The sequence below is a fragment of the Elephantulus edwardii genome, unplaced genomic scaffold, assembly GCF_000299155.1.
Source record: "Elephantulus edwardii isolate Elephantulus edwardi_28Jun2011 unplaced genomic scaffold, EleEdw1.0 scaffold00272, whole genome shotgun sequence".
NCBI lineage: Eukaryota > Metazoa > Chordata > Mammalia > Macroscelidea > Macroscelididae > Elephantulus > Elephantulus edwardii.
The window spans coordinates 1,145,317-1,163,750 of NW_006400022.1; the positions used below are offsets into that span (position 1 = coordinate 1,145,317).

General features: G+C 37.9%; 2 protein-coding genes across 2 annotated transcripts in view; one reads left to right on the forward strand and one right to left on the reverse strand.

Moving 5' to 3' along the window:
• MED12L (mediator complex subunit 12-like) overlaps nt 1–18,434 on the forward strand; it is a 576,790-nt gene that overhangs the window by 408,389 nt on the left and 149,967 nt on the right. The window lies entirely within an intron of this gene.
• Nucleotides 15,586–16,596, reverse strand: P2RY13 (purinergic receptor P2Y, G-protein coupled, 13). The gene has a single exon (XM_006900062.1). It carries the CDS (start codon nt 16,585–16,587, stop codon nt 15,586–15,588), a length of 1,002 nt encoding a protein of 333 aa, XP_006900124.1. The 5' UTR covers nt 16,588–16,596.

Below are 18,434 nucleotides of genomic sequence, written 5' to 3' on the forward strand. Positions count from 1 at the left end.
TTTATAATAATCTCGGTGAGCTCTGGTGGCCTAGTGGCAAGAAGCTGCATTACAGTCCCAGAGGTGTGCGGTTTGAATCCACCAGATGCTCTGCTAAACAACAACAATAATAATAATAATAATAATAATAATTTATAATAATCTCGGTGAGCTCTGGTGGCCTAGTGGCAAGAAGCTGCATTACAGTCCCAGAGGTGTGCGGTTTGAATCCACCAGATGCTCTGCTGAAGAAGGAGGGACAATGTCCTCCTGGACCAGTCAGGTCCAGTTTGATGGTACACACACACACACACACATAAAAAATAATTTTAAAAAATTCACTCGGGGGGGGGATGGTTGCAGGGGGATTATATACCAATTAAGGAATTTTTCTTTTACTTTTCAAAGAGAAGAGCGAACTGGGGGGTGGGGGAGTGGACGGGGAGAAAAGTGCAACAATGAATGAATGAATGAATGAAAATCCAAAATCTCTGTAAATGTTCATTAGAATTACTAAAAAATAGAAATTCTTCACTGTTTTCCCTTGTGTTATACTATTTTGTGTAGTTATATGGATTTCTCTTTTAGCATTTGGAATTCCTTCATTTTCTAGGAGGATTATGCCATGATATGCCTTGTAAGGATCATGCTTTACTAGTCTAAAAAAAGTCCATTGATTCAAAAGGATAGGTCTTGTAACTTCTTTTAAAAAGTGTTTTAAGTAGAGACTTTGTCTAAAATGTCTGAGAATTGCCAACCCAAATCTCCAGTGTTTTACATGAAATTAGAAGCTTATATGAACATATATTTCATAAGCCTCTGTTTTTAAAAAAGGTTGTTTGTTGTCTACTTTGTATTTTAATACACTAATGGCCAGCTCTGTGGTACAGTAGGTCACACTTCTATTAGAGCTTTGGATGATCATTAATAATGTGCATTATTATCCTATTAAAGTCAGCTGGGTTAACATTAGGGCACTCTGGTGACCTAGTCCTTAAAAGTTGTGCTGGACCCAAATATTGTGCCTCTGATGATTTGCCTGTGAATGAGACAGGCAGTCTTCTCCCATGATGTTTACAACTTCTTGAGATCCAGTGGAAGGTCACCTGTGAGTTCTTTCTGAAAAAATGGCAAGGAGTATTTTGAGAGTTTCATTTAATACTGATATTTGCTCTGAAGAAAATGGCTTTCTTTTATTGTATACCTGATTATGTTTTTGAGAAAAGTTTTATTTAGAATTACCTAGCTTTGAAAGCCTTTAAAAAATCCTGAAAAGGATCACCATGTGAAAGTATTGTGGTGAGCCCTTCCACATTTGCAAAAAAGGCTTGTGATTCTTTCTGTGTAATGAAGCATAAAGTTAGAATTTTCGTTTCATTTGGCTTGCCTGTTTCTAAAAATCTTCCAAGTACATAAAGAAGCTGAAGTCCCATGGGTGTGGTACGCTGCCTATTTTTCACTTCACATGTTGAAAGCTACACTAAGTTTTTTTGCCCTTTCATTAACAACCTGTAAACAATTTCTCTGGGAACACTAGCAACTGGTCACTTTAGGGGTATTTTCAATGCTTCTTTGACAAATTTTGTCTAATGGTGGAAAGTTGAGGCAGTTTTTATGCACTGTTCTTGAAGTATGTTGAAGCTCCTTGCAGTACAATAAATATGCCATTTTCAAGTTGAAGCTTGTTAACGTTTGTCTTGCCTAACATTCAAAAAGGGAAGTAGTACACGTTTAGTCATGAAAAAAATATGTAATTCTTTGATGAAAAGAGCAGCTAAATACCAGCCCAAAAATTTATTGTTGGTCGAATTATTGAAAGAGAAACCTGCCTTTTTTTTTCCCAGCTGATTTTCAGAACTTCCATTTCTTAAAAACTTAGAAGGCCTTCTCTTTAGAGCTGTATCCTGGTTGCTGCATTAAGTTTTGTCTAAGGCAGCTGGCCCAGAGTGTGCAAACCGAATCTTTTGTTGTTTGGATGCAGACTAATAAACTTTTTATTTATTATTGTTAAAAAACTCAGGAAAAAACAAAATAAATTTAAAAAAATAAAAAAATAACCTCAGGAGACTTTAGAGCAAAAAATGACATTGCTGCTTGATTGGAAAAATCCTGTTAAGTAGCAAGAAATTGTTTTTAAAATAATTTTGTTTGGCCATTACAGATCTTTGATTCGCATTGAATACATACAGCATAGCCTTAAAGTACATGTTTACATGGTTTTTCTCTTCATTATACCCTCAGTTTTGGGGGGCAAAGGAAAAGGGTTCTGTCTGGTTTTTCACTAGAACTATTTTTTGTTTTCTTTTAAACCTATGGCAGTGTTGCAAGAAAGTCCAATTAGCTTTTATGCAAGTTTGCATAATTATAAACGTTTTTCACTTAGACTTCATCATATCTCATGCTTACTGTTCATGCATACATACACACATATCCACCCCCCTGCATAATCTGCAATCTGTATATGGTGGAAATCTGTCAGAGAAGGAGAACAAATACTTTCCACTCATAGTGATAAGTTGGATTGTACCAAGCAAAAGAGGAAAAACTTTCAAGACTCAAAACCAAGGTAGTCCTCTTTTTTTTTACAGTTTGTTGAACATTTATTTTTTTCCCTTTCATTTTTATAAATTAAACTAGTTTATTTACAAAATTTGAATACATTTTTTCCAGACCAGATTCTTCCAATATCTCTCACCACCCCACCCATCAAATTGTACAACCCCATGATTAATCCCCCTGCCTCCTGCACATCCTCATCCCTCTGTTCTACCCATCCTCTCTTGGATCCTTGTAGTCATTCTACAATAATGGTTTTTATACACTATTTGTCCTTGTGTGACTGAGTTAGTTCACTCAGCATAATGCTCTCCAGTCCCTCTCAAGTTAGATAGTAATTTACAAAATCATTGTTCCTGCATGCTGCTTAGTATTCTGTTGAGTGAAATTACTGTAGTTTCTCAATCCATTCTTATGTGGTTGGACATCTGGGCTGTTTCCATGCTCTTGCAATGGTAAATAATGCTACTGTGAATATTGGGTACAAGTCTCCATCTGTGCCTCAATTCTCATTTTCTCAGGGTATAATTCAAGCAATGGAATAGTTGGGTCATATGGAATTTCACTCTACTCTTAAGTTGCCGTGGTTTTGTTTGAGAATAGCTCACCTTGGCCTGTCAGTGTTTTATCTTTAACATATGAATTCTCACCTGTGGTGTCTCCGCAGTTGTACAAAATGTGCATCCTCATAGGCATGAAATTTGTTTTCAAATATGGTTACCCATGGTGGACAGTGTTTAGTGGAGCTTGCCAATTAAAACAAGCTTGGAAGCAGGAGTGGCATCCACTTCCGAAATGGCTTGCCTCTGGAAACTCTATGAACAGTGCTCAGGTCTTTCGTTCATCGAGTCGTCCATGACTTGATGGCACTTTACAACAACAACAGATGCTCTTGTTTCTAAAAGGATTTCTGTCGGGGTTGATAAGTTGGAACCCATTCTATTAGCTGACACTCCATTGGGTTCCAAGGCTGTAAATTGCACAGGAGGTGATTGAACGTCTTTCTCTGACCAAATAGGTAAGGCCTTTGGATTAGCAGCATCACGCTCTAGCACCAACATTACCAGAGTTCCCTACAAGTATCGAGCTGTCCTGTAAGAATCATAGAACTATGGAGGGCATGTGGTCTTTTTTAGTATGCTAATTCATTGTCCTGAAACGGAGACAAGCTAGAAACTAACTGAACCACACTCAAGGTAATTTGGGTTTCAGTGATTTCAGTGACTATATTGCTTGTATGTAGCAAAACATGAAACACAGATCATAGCAAAATATCCACAAAATCTTACTGATCATCTCTTTGTACACAAATGTCATTTTAATTGTGGCCCATAGTCAGTACTGAGAATTTGTGCTTAATATAATTATGGCAAACCCTTTAATATTCCTTTCATAAGATTGGTATCTTTAAGTCACTATGCTTGAATTACTGTGTTTAATCTTTCATTTGAAATGATTTGTATCTACTAGGTCCACCTTACATAAAGCACTGCCTTGTTCACCTTTGGGAACCTCTTGTATAGGTTTGCTTAAAGACAGAGATGATTGAAAAAGTGAGTTTGGAGATATGCCTGTGTCTGGCTCTTGCCCATATGTTGACATCCTCTCCTGGGTTAGCCCCAGAAGTCCATCTCCTTGTCTCAGAACTTGCTTGTGATGGCTGCTGTGGGACAACTCAGAACTGGAGCATGCTTACAGGGATAGATAGGCTGTCATTTGCATTCCAGCACCTCCATGGCTTTGGACATTGGGCAGGTTAATAATTTTTGTAAGCCTCCGTTTATTCCTCTGGAAGTTAAGTATGGACATGCCTAAACCTGGTGAGGTTAGGAAGCTTAAATGAAATAACTTATACAATGTAATTACCACCATGGTTGGTATTTGGAGAGCAGTGGCTTTTTTCATAAGTTATGAACTGAGAGTAAATGAGTGGATGAATATGATTACCTGAATGAATAGTGAAATTGGAATGATTGAAAATGGAAAGCATACTTCAACTCGAAGTAAGATGTACCCATAACGTTTGGGCACACTTAGCAAGTTACTCATTTTTCTTAAATGATGAAAGATGAACTAGTGATTTCTTAAAATACTGTTATTTGACCTTTGTGTTGGGGTTTTTTTCCTGAGAATTTTCTCTGGGAAAGGAAGAAACTATAACTGTCCACTTCCTAAAAAAGCTCTATGAACTTTAATAAATGTTGATAATTGTAGAAGAGCTTCAGACCTTTTGTTCATAACAGTCGCTATGACTCGTGCTCGACTCGAAGGCAGTCAACAACAAGAATAGTGGCATCCATTTCCTAAATAACATGCCTCTGGAAGCTCTGTAAACTTTGACAAATGTCGATAGTTTTAAAAAGGCTTCAGGCCTTTTGTTCATAGATTCGCTATAGGTTGTGCTCGACTCGACGGCAATCAACAACAACAGATTTCAGTGTAAGCAGAAGCCAGCATATATATATGAGCATGAGAAAGGAATTTCATCTCAGCAGTGGCACTCCCTTTAGGTTAATTCTTTTTTATTAATAATTGTTGGAAATTCACTTGCATAGTTAGTAGAATGAAAACTGTGATATGATGTAAATAATACATAAAGCTAATATTATGTTTTGTTATGAGAACTTCATACCAACACTAAAGATTCAGATATGCATTATTAGATTACTACCTCTTAGTAATGTCATGCAAAAGCATCTGACATTTAAACAGAGGTGTAAAAATTAATGTTGAAATCCTATTATGTCCCAGGACATGTCAGTTTGGATTTTATTATATGACTAGGAGAAGTGCATATGATGAGTGATAAAAGCTTATTTTTTAACTGATTTGCCTAGGTCTTCAATTCATTTTTTTATGTTCTTTTTACCCCACCTTTATAATTCCTCCAGTTTTCTTAACTGACATCTTTTTCATTTCCTCTTATTTTTCATCTTCCCTTCTTTTTTTCTCTCTTCCACCTCCTTCGCAATCATTATGTTAGAAAGATAAGAGAATGTGCTTGGCAGTCACACATCCAGTTCTCTAAGCATCTGAAGTGTCGACACACCTGTCTTCTGACTGGGAATGTCTTCTCCTGCACTAAGTACATCAGGCCATTTAGTTTGCACTTCTGCTCTTTTTTGCTGTTGTTAGATGCCATCGAGTTAGAACTTATTCATAGCCGACCTTCTAGCAGGTTTTCAGAGGCTGTATTGCACAGAAGGCCCCACATCTTTCCAAGCATCACGGGGTTTTTTCCCCCAAGGACTGGCCTTCACTAACAACATTTCCAAAATATGTGAGAGAAGGTTTCATCACCTTGCTTCTAAGAAGCACCCTGGTTGCACTTTCACCAAGACATACTTGTCAGTAAAAAAGATCCTCAGTGACTGTAACCATGGGCCCACATATACCAGAGATGAGGGTGGCACAGGATAGAACAAGGTTCAGCTTCATTATTATGGGGTCTCTATGAACCTTAGTTGACTTGACAGCATCTAGTAGCAGCATTGCTCAGGAGATTGTCCCTCTTGCTCCCGAGGAGCAGCTGGTGGATTTGAATCACCTGACTTCGAATTGGCAGCCCAGCAGTTGACTCACTAGACCAGCACATGCATGGGTAGGATCTGCTTTTTCTGCTCCTTGGAACCAGTAGGAAAAAAGTAACTAAAAACTGTTGTCCTTAGAGACAACAATAGGAATTGTTTTTACTTCCTCACTTCTTAGTTACAAACTGAGACTATACCTTACTTCCTTCATAGATCACTTTTGAATCTCTGCTAATTGTTAATTTGACCTCTCCAGAATATATGCTTCTCTTGTATGTCACTTGCTATTTGAATCATTCTTATCCTTGGTTTGTAGTACCTTTGACTTCTGATTTCTTTTAATTTACCAACTTCCCACTTCCACTGCCTTCTACACATATTCACACACTCCCAGACATCTTCCCAGTTTCTCTTGTCTTTTCTGACAATATGGAACAAGCTTTCTCAAGTTATCATCTCATACTGTATTCTCTGTCTCAAAAATAGTATTATTCCTTTGGTCTCAAATCTGGCCCTGTCTTTAGGCCCTTAGATACATTTCACTATTTGCTATGTAAACTCCTTGACCAAGTTTGCTCACTGATTCTTCAAATTAATCATACTCAGAATTCCCTGTTAGGACTTCTTTTTGGATCTAACAGGTCACTTCAATTAAGGGACTCTCAGTTATAGCAGGTGTGGAACTCAGGGGCTGCATTGAGAATGCATTATAAATATTAAGCATATATATTTACAACTAACTCTTAACTCTCCAATGATCGTACTCTCACAACTTTAACCTGTTTTCTTTGAAACTATAAAGTTCATTTCAGATAATTTTCTCTTTGCCTTTCCTACACAGATAGAAGACTTCTTTAATTGATATTATGATTGGCTCTTTTTTTTTTTTTTTTTGTTCTATTCAGAATCATCCTGTTGCTGGTGAATTCCTTTTTCCAAAATCCCAGAGTATTACATGGCATTTTTTCACGTCCAAAATCCTTAAATTATTTCCTACTCAGATCAGATCCACTGCCATCAAGTCAATTCTGACTCATAACAGTTCTCCATCTAGTTTCTGGAACTATTATTAAGCACAGACGACTTCTCATCCATCTTATGCAGGGCACACTGGTAAATTCCAAATGCCCCAAAGCAGAATCAGAATGCTCCACTATAGAGTCCAGTGCTCTGCTCCCAGACTTATCCTCTGTTTTCAGAGGCTCCAGCCTCAGGCCCTCCATGCTCCAGCCACAACATACTACTTTCCCTTAGCCGAACTTTTCTCAATAGTATTCATTGCACAGTATTTTCCCTCTTTAAATTGTCTATGTCTCTCTCTTTCAAGGCCTAGTTGGAAGCTTCATTAACTGGGAGCACATCTTTATTTAACCATTTGGAATTAGCTCCCATCCATTTAACTATACTTGGACTGATGGATTTTATCCCTTAACAGAATGCAGCTTCCAGTGAGAAAACACAACTGCATGAGCAAATGAATTGAATTCTTCTTTTAAAAAAAATAATTTCTTGCAAGTCCTCATAAATACCATAAGATTCCTAAAGTATTGCACTGATAAGGTGCCAGGATTGAAGAAGCTTCTTTACACTGAGACCTTTTCCTTCCATCCAGTAACCCCCGCCTTACCGTTCTCTCTGTTCAGACTTGATCTCAGCCTCTGAGGAACTCTGTTCCACCTGACTGATAAGTCCTCTAGCACAGCAGCCGAAGTGCCAGTCTAGGGACTGCTCTTCTGGGTGTCAGGCTTCCCTCTGCCCTGACTCAATGTCGGGGTGATGATAACTCTAGGTAGGTCAGCTATCTGTTCTGTGCCTCAGTTTCCTCGTTATTTTTTCAATAAGAAGGCTACTAGTATTTATATCAGGATTGTGGTGGATTAGTTATAATCATTTTAAACCAACTAGCACAGGACCTGGAACTAAACACTCACTTAGTAAATGGACTAGGTGCTGTATAAGCTACTAAGAAGTTCTTACAAGCTTCTAAGGCAAAGCTTCTTGTCTGACAGCTCCTAGACTGATTATAGCTCACGCACGAGTATGTGTGATTTTTCTGGGGCCAGACTGTGGGGATGGCTATGGAAGTCTTTAAAATAATAGGAAATACAGCATAGAAGACTAGATTTATGTGGGTTTTTTTTTATGTACCTCAGTGTAAATATATAGTAGTTTATAATATGGAATTAGAAATCAAACTGGATTAGAATTTCAGCTTTGCTAGCCACAAGCTCTGTGGCCCTGTGAAGAGTACTGAACCTCTCACCTCTGAGTTCCTCAACTTCTTTATCTGTAAAAAGAAAGAGAAGAATAATAACGCTTTATAGACTTCCTTCATCTGGTTATAAAATGGGGTAGCATAATTTAAAGCTCTGTGCTTGGTATCTCATGATGAACAGTGAGTGAGGTATGCTGATTTTGCTGCTGCTACTACTGTCCTTTTGACTATTTCTTTTGTGACTAGCCAACAACACTGGAACCAAAAATTTCTTCTAAGCCAACATTTGATGCAGAGGAGCAGGTGGCTCTATATAAAGTGGGATGTGGCATCCCCATGTGGTCATAATCCCTGTCATTTTTTTCTCACCTTTTACTGTCTGTCTTTTGTTACTAACCTTTGTTTCCTGATAGCAGTTGCTTTTAACATCTTGGACTATACTCATGGGCATTCATGCCAAGGAGTGCTTATGTGAGCCAGTTCAAGTCTGAACCTCATCAACCTCCAGCGCCTCACTTTGGTTCTTAACGTGCATCCCAGATATAAAGTAAGCATCATCCAGAAACTTGTTGGAAAGTCAGATTCTCAGTTCTCGATCACTGAATGAGAAACTCTGGCTCTGAACCCAGAAATCTGTACTAAGAAACATTTTAGGTGTTTCTGATGCCTGAAAAGTATGAGAACTACTATTTTCTATCTATATTACCTATATTTAAAACTGAAAATATTGAATTGTGCTAGGCACTTCAACTGCTTTTCCTTAGAGATTAGAAATAAAGATGTAGAGTCTAGGAAACCCTGTACACTACAATACAGTGTCTCTTGGGATTTGTATGAGTTGAAATTGATGGTATTTTAGTGAGTTTAGCTTCTATGAAAGAATAGACTTAGGATAGAAAAACTTTTAAAACAAATTCTTTTTTAATGGAATTTTTATTTTACACTCATTTATTTACAAAGTTCATATATATTATTTTTCACCCCACATTTTTTCCATTTCATTCTTCCATCCATCCCTCCACCCATCAAATTGTGTGACCTTATGATTAACCACTCCCTCCTGCCCATCCTCACCCTTTTGCTCCCACCCTTTCCTCACTTGGATCCCATAAACATTCTGTAATAATGACCTGATGTGGTATTTGTCGTTTTGAGACTGAGTTAGTTCACTTAGCATAATGCTTTCCATTCTATCCCAGATTGGGCTGTAATTACAAAATCATTGCTACTGTATGCGGCATTGTATTCCATTATGTGAATGCACCATAATTTCTCAATCCATTCTATTGTGGTTGGACATTTGAGTTGTTTCTATATTCTTGCAGTGGTGAATAATGCTGTTAATAAACATTGCTGTACAACTTTCAGTTAGTGCCTCGGTTCTCATTCTCTTGGGATAAGCAGTGGAATAGCTGGGTCAAATGGAGTCTATATGTTCAGCTTTCTGTGGAAACGCTGAACTGTCTTCCAGAGTGTTTGTACTATTTTTACAATCCTACCAACAGTGTATAAGATTTCAGAAAGTTGAAACAGGATCCACATTTCACACCATACACAAAAATCAAGTCAAGGTGAATCAGAGACCTGGGAGTAAAGCCCAAAACCATATTGTACATCAGAGATGAGCTGGGATCAAGTTTAGTTGGCCTGGTCTATGGTATAAAGATTGTGCCAAATACAACTAGAAATGTACAATCTGAACAGAGTAAAATTGATGAAAGGGACCTTCTAAGATTAAATCTCTGTACTCATCAAAAACTTTTTCCAACAGAGTGAAAAGTAAACCTTGTGACTGGGAAAAAACTTTTGGCAATACTATGTCAGACAAGAGTCTCATAATAATAAAAGTTTACAGACTCCTATAGGCCCTGGACGTGTTCACCAAGTTGTGCCAAGAAATCTGGAGAACAACCACCTGGCCAACTGACTGGAGAAGATCTATATTTGTTCCTATCCCAAAGAAGGGTGACCCAGCAGAGTGTGGAAACTACAGAACAATCTCATTGATTTCACATGCAAGCAAAATTCTACTGAAGATTATCCAAAAATGACTGGAACAATACATCAGCAGAGAACTGCCAGAAGTCCAGGCTGAGTTTAGAAGGGGTCATGGTACTAGGGATATTGTAGCTAATGTTAGACGGATCTTAGCTGAAAGCAGGGAGTACCAGAGGAATATCTATCTGTGTTTCATTGACTATGCAAAGGCGTTTGACTGTGTGGATAATAGCAAACTGTGGCTGACTCTGAGAAGAATGGGAATACCAGAACACTTGATTGTGCTAATGAGAAACCTATACTTGGACCAAGAGGCAGTCATCAGAACAGAGCAAGGAAACACTGCATGGTTCAAAATTGGGAAGGGCACACACCAGGGATGTGTCCTGTCTCCATACCTTTTCAACTTATATGCCGAAGAGATAATCCGAGAGGCTGGGCTCTATGAGGAGAAATGTGGGGTCAGGATTGGTGGAAGATCTATCAACAATATGATACAACCCTGCTTGCTGAAACTGAGGAGGACCTGAAGCATTTGCTGCAGAGGGTCAAGGACTACAGCCTCCAATATGGATTGAGGCTCAATGTCAAGACAAAGATTCTCACCACTGGGCCAATTGGCAGCATCAGGGTGGATGGTGAAGACATTGAGATTGTTCACAGCTTCAGTTTGCTCTCAGCACCAGCAGCCAGGAAATTAGAAGATGTATTGCCATAGGAAAGTCTGCTGTTAGGGACCTCTCCAAAGTACTGAAGAGCAGTGGTGTCTCTCTGGAGGTTAAGGTGCATCTGATACAGGCCATGGTCTTTGCTGTCACTTGTTATGCATCAGAGAGTTGGACAATGACTAAGGAAGATAGAAGGAGAATTGATACCTTTGAGCTGTGGTGCTGGAAAAGAGTATTGAGGGTACCATGGACTTCTAGGAAAACAAACAGATTCATCCTGGGAAGGGTCAAACCGGGCTGCTCCTTGGAGGCAAGGATTCTAAGGCTACTTCTAACATACTTTGGACATGTTGCAAGGAGGGACAGATCCTTGGAGAGGGGCATCATGCTTGGTAGGGTGGAGGGACAGCGCAGAAAGCCCCCCTATGAGGTGGATTAATTCAGTGACTTGGGTAATCGGGATGGATGTGTCAGAGACGGTGCAATTGGCACAGGACAGAGCAGAGTTTAGGAATGTTGTACCTAGGGTCGCTATGAGTCTCAAGTGACTCGATGGCACATAACAACAACAACAACACAGGGCCTCTACAAGAAAAAGGACTGATAGCACAATTACTAAATGAGAAAAAGGCATGAAAAGACTTTTTACAAAGTAAGATATTCAGGTGCCCAACAGACACATGAAGAAATTCTTAAAATCCCTCGCAGTAAGAGAGATGCAAATCAGAACCCTAATGAGATACTGTCTCACTCTAGTAACAGTGGCAAAGTTTAACAAAACATCAAGTAATAAATGTTGGAGCGGATTTGTCAAGATAGGAACTCTTATACATTGCTGATGGAATTTTTAAATGATACAACTACTCTGGAAGGAATTTTGATTTTTTTTTCAAAAAAAACTGAAGATAGAAATTCCGTATGTCCAATCTATTCCACTGTTTGCAATATACTACAAAAGAACTCTTACTGAGGCACAGACACTTGTGCACCAGTGTTTACAGTGTCATTATTCACCACTGCAACCACGTGGAAACAATATTTAAAATGTCCAAGATGTTACTCGAATCTGTGATATTGGTTGTTCCTGGCACTGGACAGTAGGGGCGGCAGCTGTGTAGTCTCCAGACAGAGGGGCAGTAGAACCTCCAGGCAGCAGGGACAGAGGTCGAGTGCCCTAGGCTGGATTGGGGTCTAAAATGTTGTAGCCCCTCAATCTGAAAGGCAGGGGTTCTGCCACAGGGCAGGGTATGAGTGTACTTGGGTTTGGGTGCAGCCTTTAGTAGACTGGGGAAGCTGTGGCTGGAAGATGCCCACAAGCTATGCATGCGACACAGGCGGTGGTGTCTTGCAACAGCAAATTCTTTTTTAATAAGTTTATCAGTGTTCTAACTTTTGAGAGCATAAATCCACTGTGCTTCTATGCCTATCTCTTTTACCTTTACAACAAATTTTCTTAATTTCTTAAGAACTCTTCTGTGTATGTCACAATACCTCAACCCCTCATTATTCAGATTATTTTATCTTGTTAATTAGTACAAAGAAGTATTTTTTAGCTCTTTTTGAAAAGTCATTTTCTGAGCTCACATACTATATCTAAATGAGATGTTTCAGTTTCTCCCCCTTCTTTGGTGCTACTGTGACAGTGTTACAGCATCTTATTCTAGAACTCATTTTAGAATTTAGCTTTGTGATTTCTGGTTTGGAGAATTCATTGCAAATAAATGCTTTTAATTTTCTTATGTCTTTTTAACATATCTCTAATATATAGATACTTAGAAAGGTGGAGGGTCAGCGAAAGAAGGAAGAACCTCAGTCAGATGGATTGACACCGTGTTTGCTGCAGTGGACTCTAGTGTGTCAGGGACAGTGAGGACGGCACAGGATAGGACAAGCTTTAGACCTGTTGTTCATGGAGTTGCTATGAGTCGTACTCGACAGCACCTAACAACAACAACAACAACAACAACAATTATTATTATTTTTCATATTCTCTGTATTCTGCACTTCAGGCACTCTTCTACTGACTTTTTTTACTGATAACATTATTATCATGGAATAAAGCATTTGTATTTATGGAGTCTTTCTATTTACATTTTAACTAGAAAGAGCTCTGATTGTTTCTGTTTCTTTTTAACTTTAATGTTTATAATACCTATTTTCAATTTTTGTTGAAAATGTCATCAGAGGTGAAATTCAGTTGTTAAACTACTGAATTGTTGCACTTATTTTAACAATGGCACCTTAGATGCAACCAGTTATGATGCATTTAGTGTAGGCAAGGATGATTAGTGACATCTCTAATAGTTATTATTATTTATTTTCTTTGAAATAAGAATCAGACATTAAAAAGTACATCAAATCAGTGCTTTTTAAATGAGATTGCAGAGATTTTCACGTATTCCAATTATAAATTTACTCTGCTAAAATCATTATATAACTGAAACATTTTGTCAATAGCTTTAAAATGGAAATGTTGATAGACAATAACCTTCAAGCTGCATATTCACCATTTAGCAACCCTACTCCTCCCATGAGTAATCACTTGTGAACTGTCGTACACATTCTCTTCCAAGCCTCTGTGTACACTGTATGAGAGAATAGGTGAAAAGCCTGGGACTTGAAAAAATCTTACCATCTTTTGATAACAGAAACATCATTGAATTTTCCTCTTAATTCCCTAATATAGAAAAATAAAGCCAATTTGGTTTATGATTTCATTAAGTGTTTATTGATTGTATGAGGAGATTTTAGCTGAGTTATGAATGCGCAGGTAATTACAAAGCAGTGTGGCAAGTAATTGAGACATGACTGCATACAGAAGAGTGAGTTAGGGACTGTAGTGGGTGGCAGGTAGGCCAGATGAGATGCCATGTGCTAATAGATGGAAATACTTGGTTTCAGGTGTTTTCTGTTTACATGTGCCATGGCATAGAGGCATACAGAAGTATGACATGCCTGGCAATTACTAGTTTGTTACAACCCTCCACTCCAAATGAAAGGTATGGAAGGGCAGCAAATACACGTGGCCAGAAATTCCAGTGCCTTCAGTACCTTTGAGGACATAGAAGGATGCAGTAGTTCACCTTATAATGAGAATGTTGAAACAGGTAGCATATTTATAGAGCATGATTACTTCTGTACGTATTTTTCTCTAGAAGATATAAGCCAGTACCCACAATTCCAGAATCTCAGCTTACCATAGATTACTTTTCCCTACCTAAATTTCAGAGTGATCCAGGGAAAATAGTAACATACAAATGTGTCACTCTCCTTTGAAATATCTGCCTAATTATATTTCTGATTATGGTCAGCAGTTTTGTCTCATACTAGGAGAACAATAACATATTTTCCTTTAAAAATGTTCATAGTCCATTGTCTTTGAGGATTACTGAAAGATAACAAGTAAACATGGAGTTTTGTTTATCTTTAAGAATGCTAAATATTTTTCAAAAATGTAGTAAAAAAACAAAACAAAAAAACCCCAGCTAACCAATAAAGGAAAATCCTCAGTAATGGCTCTAATGCATACCCAAAGAATGTATATAGTCATCATATTCACCCCAGGGTATGAAAAAGGACATTGAAATTGCATCCCAGAAAGGCTTTGAGTATATTATTAAAGTATTTGCTGGACAGAAGGAAAAGAAAAAGTCTGTTGTCATATATGTCTTTGAATTATATACAGTCTAAGCATCTGTCTAAAGTGCCAAAGTATTTTAGTGCTTTAATAATGGTGCTTATCCTCCTGTTAAGTGTCATACTTTTCAGTAATCTTCCTATCTAGCATCCTTTCAACCTCAAGCTTCAGTTTGCACCGGAAGATCCTGAGAGGTTTTCTTTGTCTCAGGTGCAGGTATTTTGAAAGTTATAAAGCCACAGTATTGTTTGAATATACGTGAGACAGAATAGAAAAGGTTTGCATTTTCTACTTACTTCCTTAATAATGTAAAAGTAAAACCAATTTGGTTTATTCCATGAGACATTTATTGCTTGGATGATGAGATTTCAAATAAATACATACTTGTATGGTACCTTTGAAAAGTTTCAGTCTCATTGGGACCCCAGGGTTATCAGACAAGAACTGTGCTTACTAAGTATTTTTTTTAGTAGCTAATTCTTTGAAAGTAGATTATCAGACCTTTCTCAGAGGTGCTTTTGCATAATAAGCTTGAATTTCTAATCCCCTGATTGTTAGCTGAATACTTTAACCATTTGCATCACGCAAACTTTCTTAGTGTTATTAATTAATTTTATTCATATAAAATCTTTTTTCCAAATTGCAAGCCCGTGATCTTGAAAATATGACCTCTGGTGGCCGCTTTCATTTCATTGCATTCTTTACTATTCATTTGACTAAAAAATAATTGTTCTTTGGTACCATCACATTGACTCTGACTCTTAGTGAACCTATAAATCACAGATCTAAACATTGCTCTGTCTTGAATCGTCCTCCTACTCTGATAGGCTGTACCCCTCATATTGGTCATTGTGGCAATCTCTATTGGATGAAAATCTATATATCATTTGTATACTAGGATAATAATACATAAGAAAGACAGTTGTTTTTCTTGTATAAATTTTATATGCAAGTAAGTCGTTATTTTTTAAAAAATTTCCCCAGCAAATAAGATGTTAAGTGTCAATTTAGGGTTATATTGTCTGTCTGACTACTGTGATTGTCTTGGCTTGATGCTGCGGTCTTTTTTCTTCTCATACATGGTAGTCTTTCTGTGAATTTTTTACATAAAAATATATATATTAAGGGATCCATACAAATGTTACTTGCTGCCATAAAGAGAGTTGTTTCCTTTGCAAGAAACAGTTGATTTCCCAGCCTACAGTCAGTCTTATTGTTAGTTTGACTGAGAGTGTATGGAACTCTGGTAAAATGAAATGGGACAAAACATACAAAGAACACAGCCACCACAACAAACACTTTACCTTCCAGCTTTTTGTTGTTTCTACTGTCCTTACTTTTGGATCTTCTGTATGATTCATATACTTTTTTTGCAATGACCATATAGAACAGAAGCATGAGAACAAACACCATCCAGAAAATAAACTGGGATATGTAATTCACCACTTCATGCCATTTCAACCCCAGAGAACTTTTCAGAGATGTACACTTCTTCACTCTTTGTGGTGTTGCCTCCCGGTTACTGAAAATCATATTTGGCAGCGAGATGAGGAACATGAAGAGCCAGATGAAAGCTGAGACTATTTTTGCAAAAGCAGGTTTCTGTACGAAAAATTTCCCAAAAGGTCTGATGATCTTGAGGAATCTGTCAAAGGCGATAAAGCCCAGCAGAGTGATACCCACGTACATGGCCTCATACAAGACGACGGCTGAGAAGCGGCACACAAAAGCTCGGAGTTGCCAGGGTGCAAGGTGTGCATCAGAGAGGATTTTGAATGGAAGCATGAGTGTCATTACCAAGTCAGCCACCAGTGTGTTTTTGAGGTAGACAATGAAGGTGGATGAGCTGGGGATGTGACTGAACACCCACAGGGCCAGAGTGTTGAGCAGGAGGCCGGTGAGGAAGATGCCAGTGTAGAGGGCTGGAAAGAGCAGCTCAGTGATCCGTGTGTCCCTGGGACACCGCTCAGACCCATTGAGGACCTTCATCACAGTGACGTTCATTGTTTCTAGTGTCAGCTGTTAAAAATAAACATATACATCAAATAAAACTACATCTAATAAGACCAAATTAGCTCATTAATTGGAAATGCTATTAAAAATAAAAACACCACAAAAACAGGCTTTGGATTTGCAGTGTATTAACACTTTGCATTTATTCAACCCATTATGGTAGTTCTGTTGAGAAGTCACATGCTGTTTCTAGCTGGAAATGATGCGGCATGTAAAACTCTAGGGCTGCTTTTTGAAGTGCCATGACTTTAATACCCAAACCCAGGTTCTATCCACTTGCAAGTGCAGCCTTTCACGTGACAGTAAAACAAACCTTCATTTAAGAGATTTCACATGCTTGTCAGATGACTGCTAATAAAAGCCTCTGATTGTAGAATGTTAATTTTAAGTATTTTAAGTCCTTAAGGATATTCTGTCTTTCATAAGGAAACCCACTTGTAATAAAAGGAAAGATAGAAATTACCTTTGTTTGGAAAGATACTCAGCTCTATGCCTTCTTTTTGTGACAGTCATTGGTTTAGGCCAAGAATATTTGAGGTCAGTGTCATTGTTCTGCTTTCTTATACTGGGTTTCCTTCCTCATTTTCATGTCTCTTATGCGATTCATTCAAACCTCTTCACATGCAAAATTTAGGGGATTTTCTAAACAAGGAAGCTCTTTAGTTCAAATTTATGTTATTAATTTGCTGTACTGGAATTCGTGTGTTTGCAGTTAACTATCATTTTCCCATTAACTTGTTTACTATTTATTTTCTCAACTAGTATTTGTCAGTGTCTTTTATTTATAATAATAACGAAGAGAAAAGTAAAGAGAATAACTCAAATTATGACTGAGGACAAGAAGATTTCTTCTTAAGTCAAATAGAATCACCTGCTACCTTGTAGACTGATCCCCTTCCTCCCCCTTTGCCCCAGGGAGTTTGTATTGAAGAGTATGACCTGTTTGTTTTATAGTCATTTGTCTCAGTCTCTCAAACTTCGGTTTTCATAACAAAATAAGGTATTTTCTGAGAGAAAAGGCCAATGAGAGCCAGACTGTTGGAGTTAAACTCTCAGACCCACCGTTTATTGGCTGCTGGATTATAGGGAAATGTACCTCACTTTTCTCCTGTTTTGTTTTGTTTTTACCTATAAAATGAATTTAATAATAGTATCCAGCAAAGAGTGTTATTTAAGGATCACTGGTGATTTAGTGGGGTAGTTGTTGTGTTAATAACCCACCAGTGGGTCCACTAGTGGATGGAAGATGAAGATATTTGTCCTGTAAAAGATTCATAGTCTTAGAGATTCTATAGGTCAGTTGTTCACTGTTTTCTAGGGTCTCAGTGAATCAAAAGCAACTCCACATCAGTTGTATGCTAGGTTATTGAGAACGTGAACAGAGTTTAAGACAGTGCTATCTAAATAGGAATTGTTCAGAATTGCTGATCACTCACTACTGTGGAGAGTAGACTGTAGATAAAAATGAAAATGTTATACTGGTTCACTTACTAGATTACCATTTTGGGAAATCCATTCTGCAGTTGATGAATTTCCTCGGCTTCAGGATTTTCTTCAATCATCCTTGAGTGAAAGTCTGTAAGATGTTTCATTTAGCTCACCTAGTTTCAAAAAGTGTAATTACAACTTTTAGGTAAGAGAATGCTGCTGTCAGAGGTAAAAAGACTGCTTTACCAGACAGGTGAAAAAAAAAATTTGTGGAGGATATGGACTTCCCACGGGAAGTTTCACTTCATTTTTCTGCCCGTCAGTCTTTAATTTCAAGCTAGATCCCACTGTGAGTTTGGCTGGATTGAGAGTTAATGAAAATAACAGTATGGAGGAAGAATTTTTTTGTA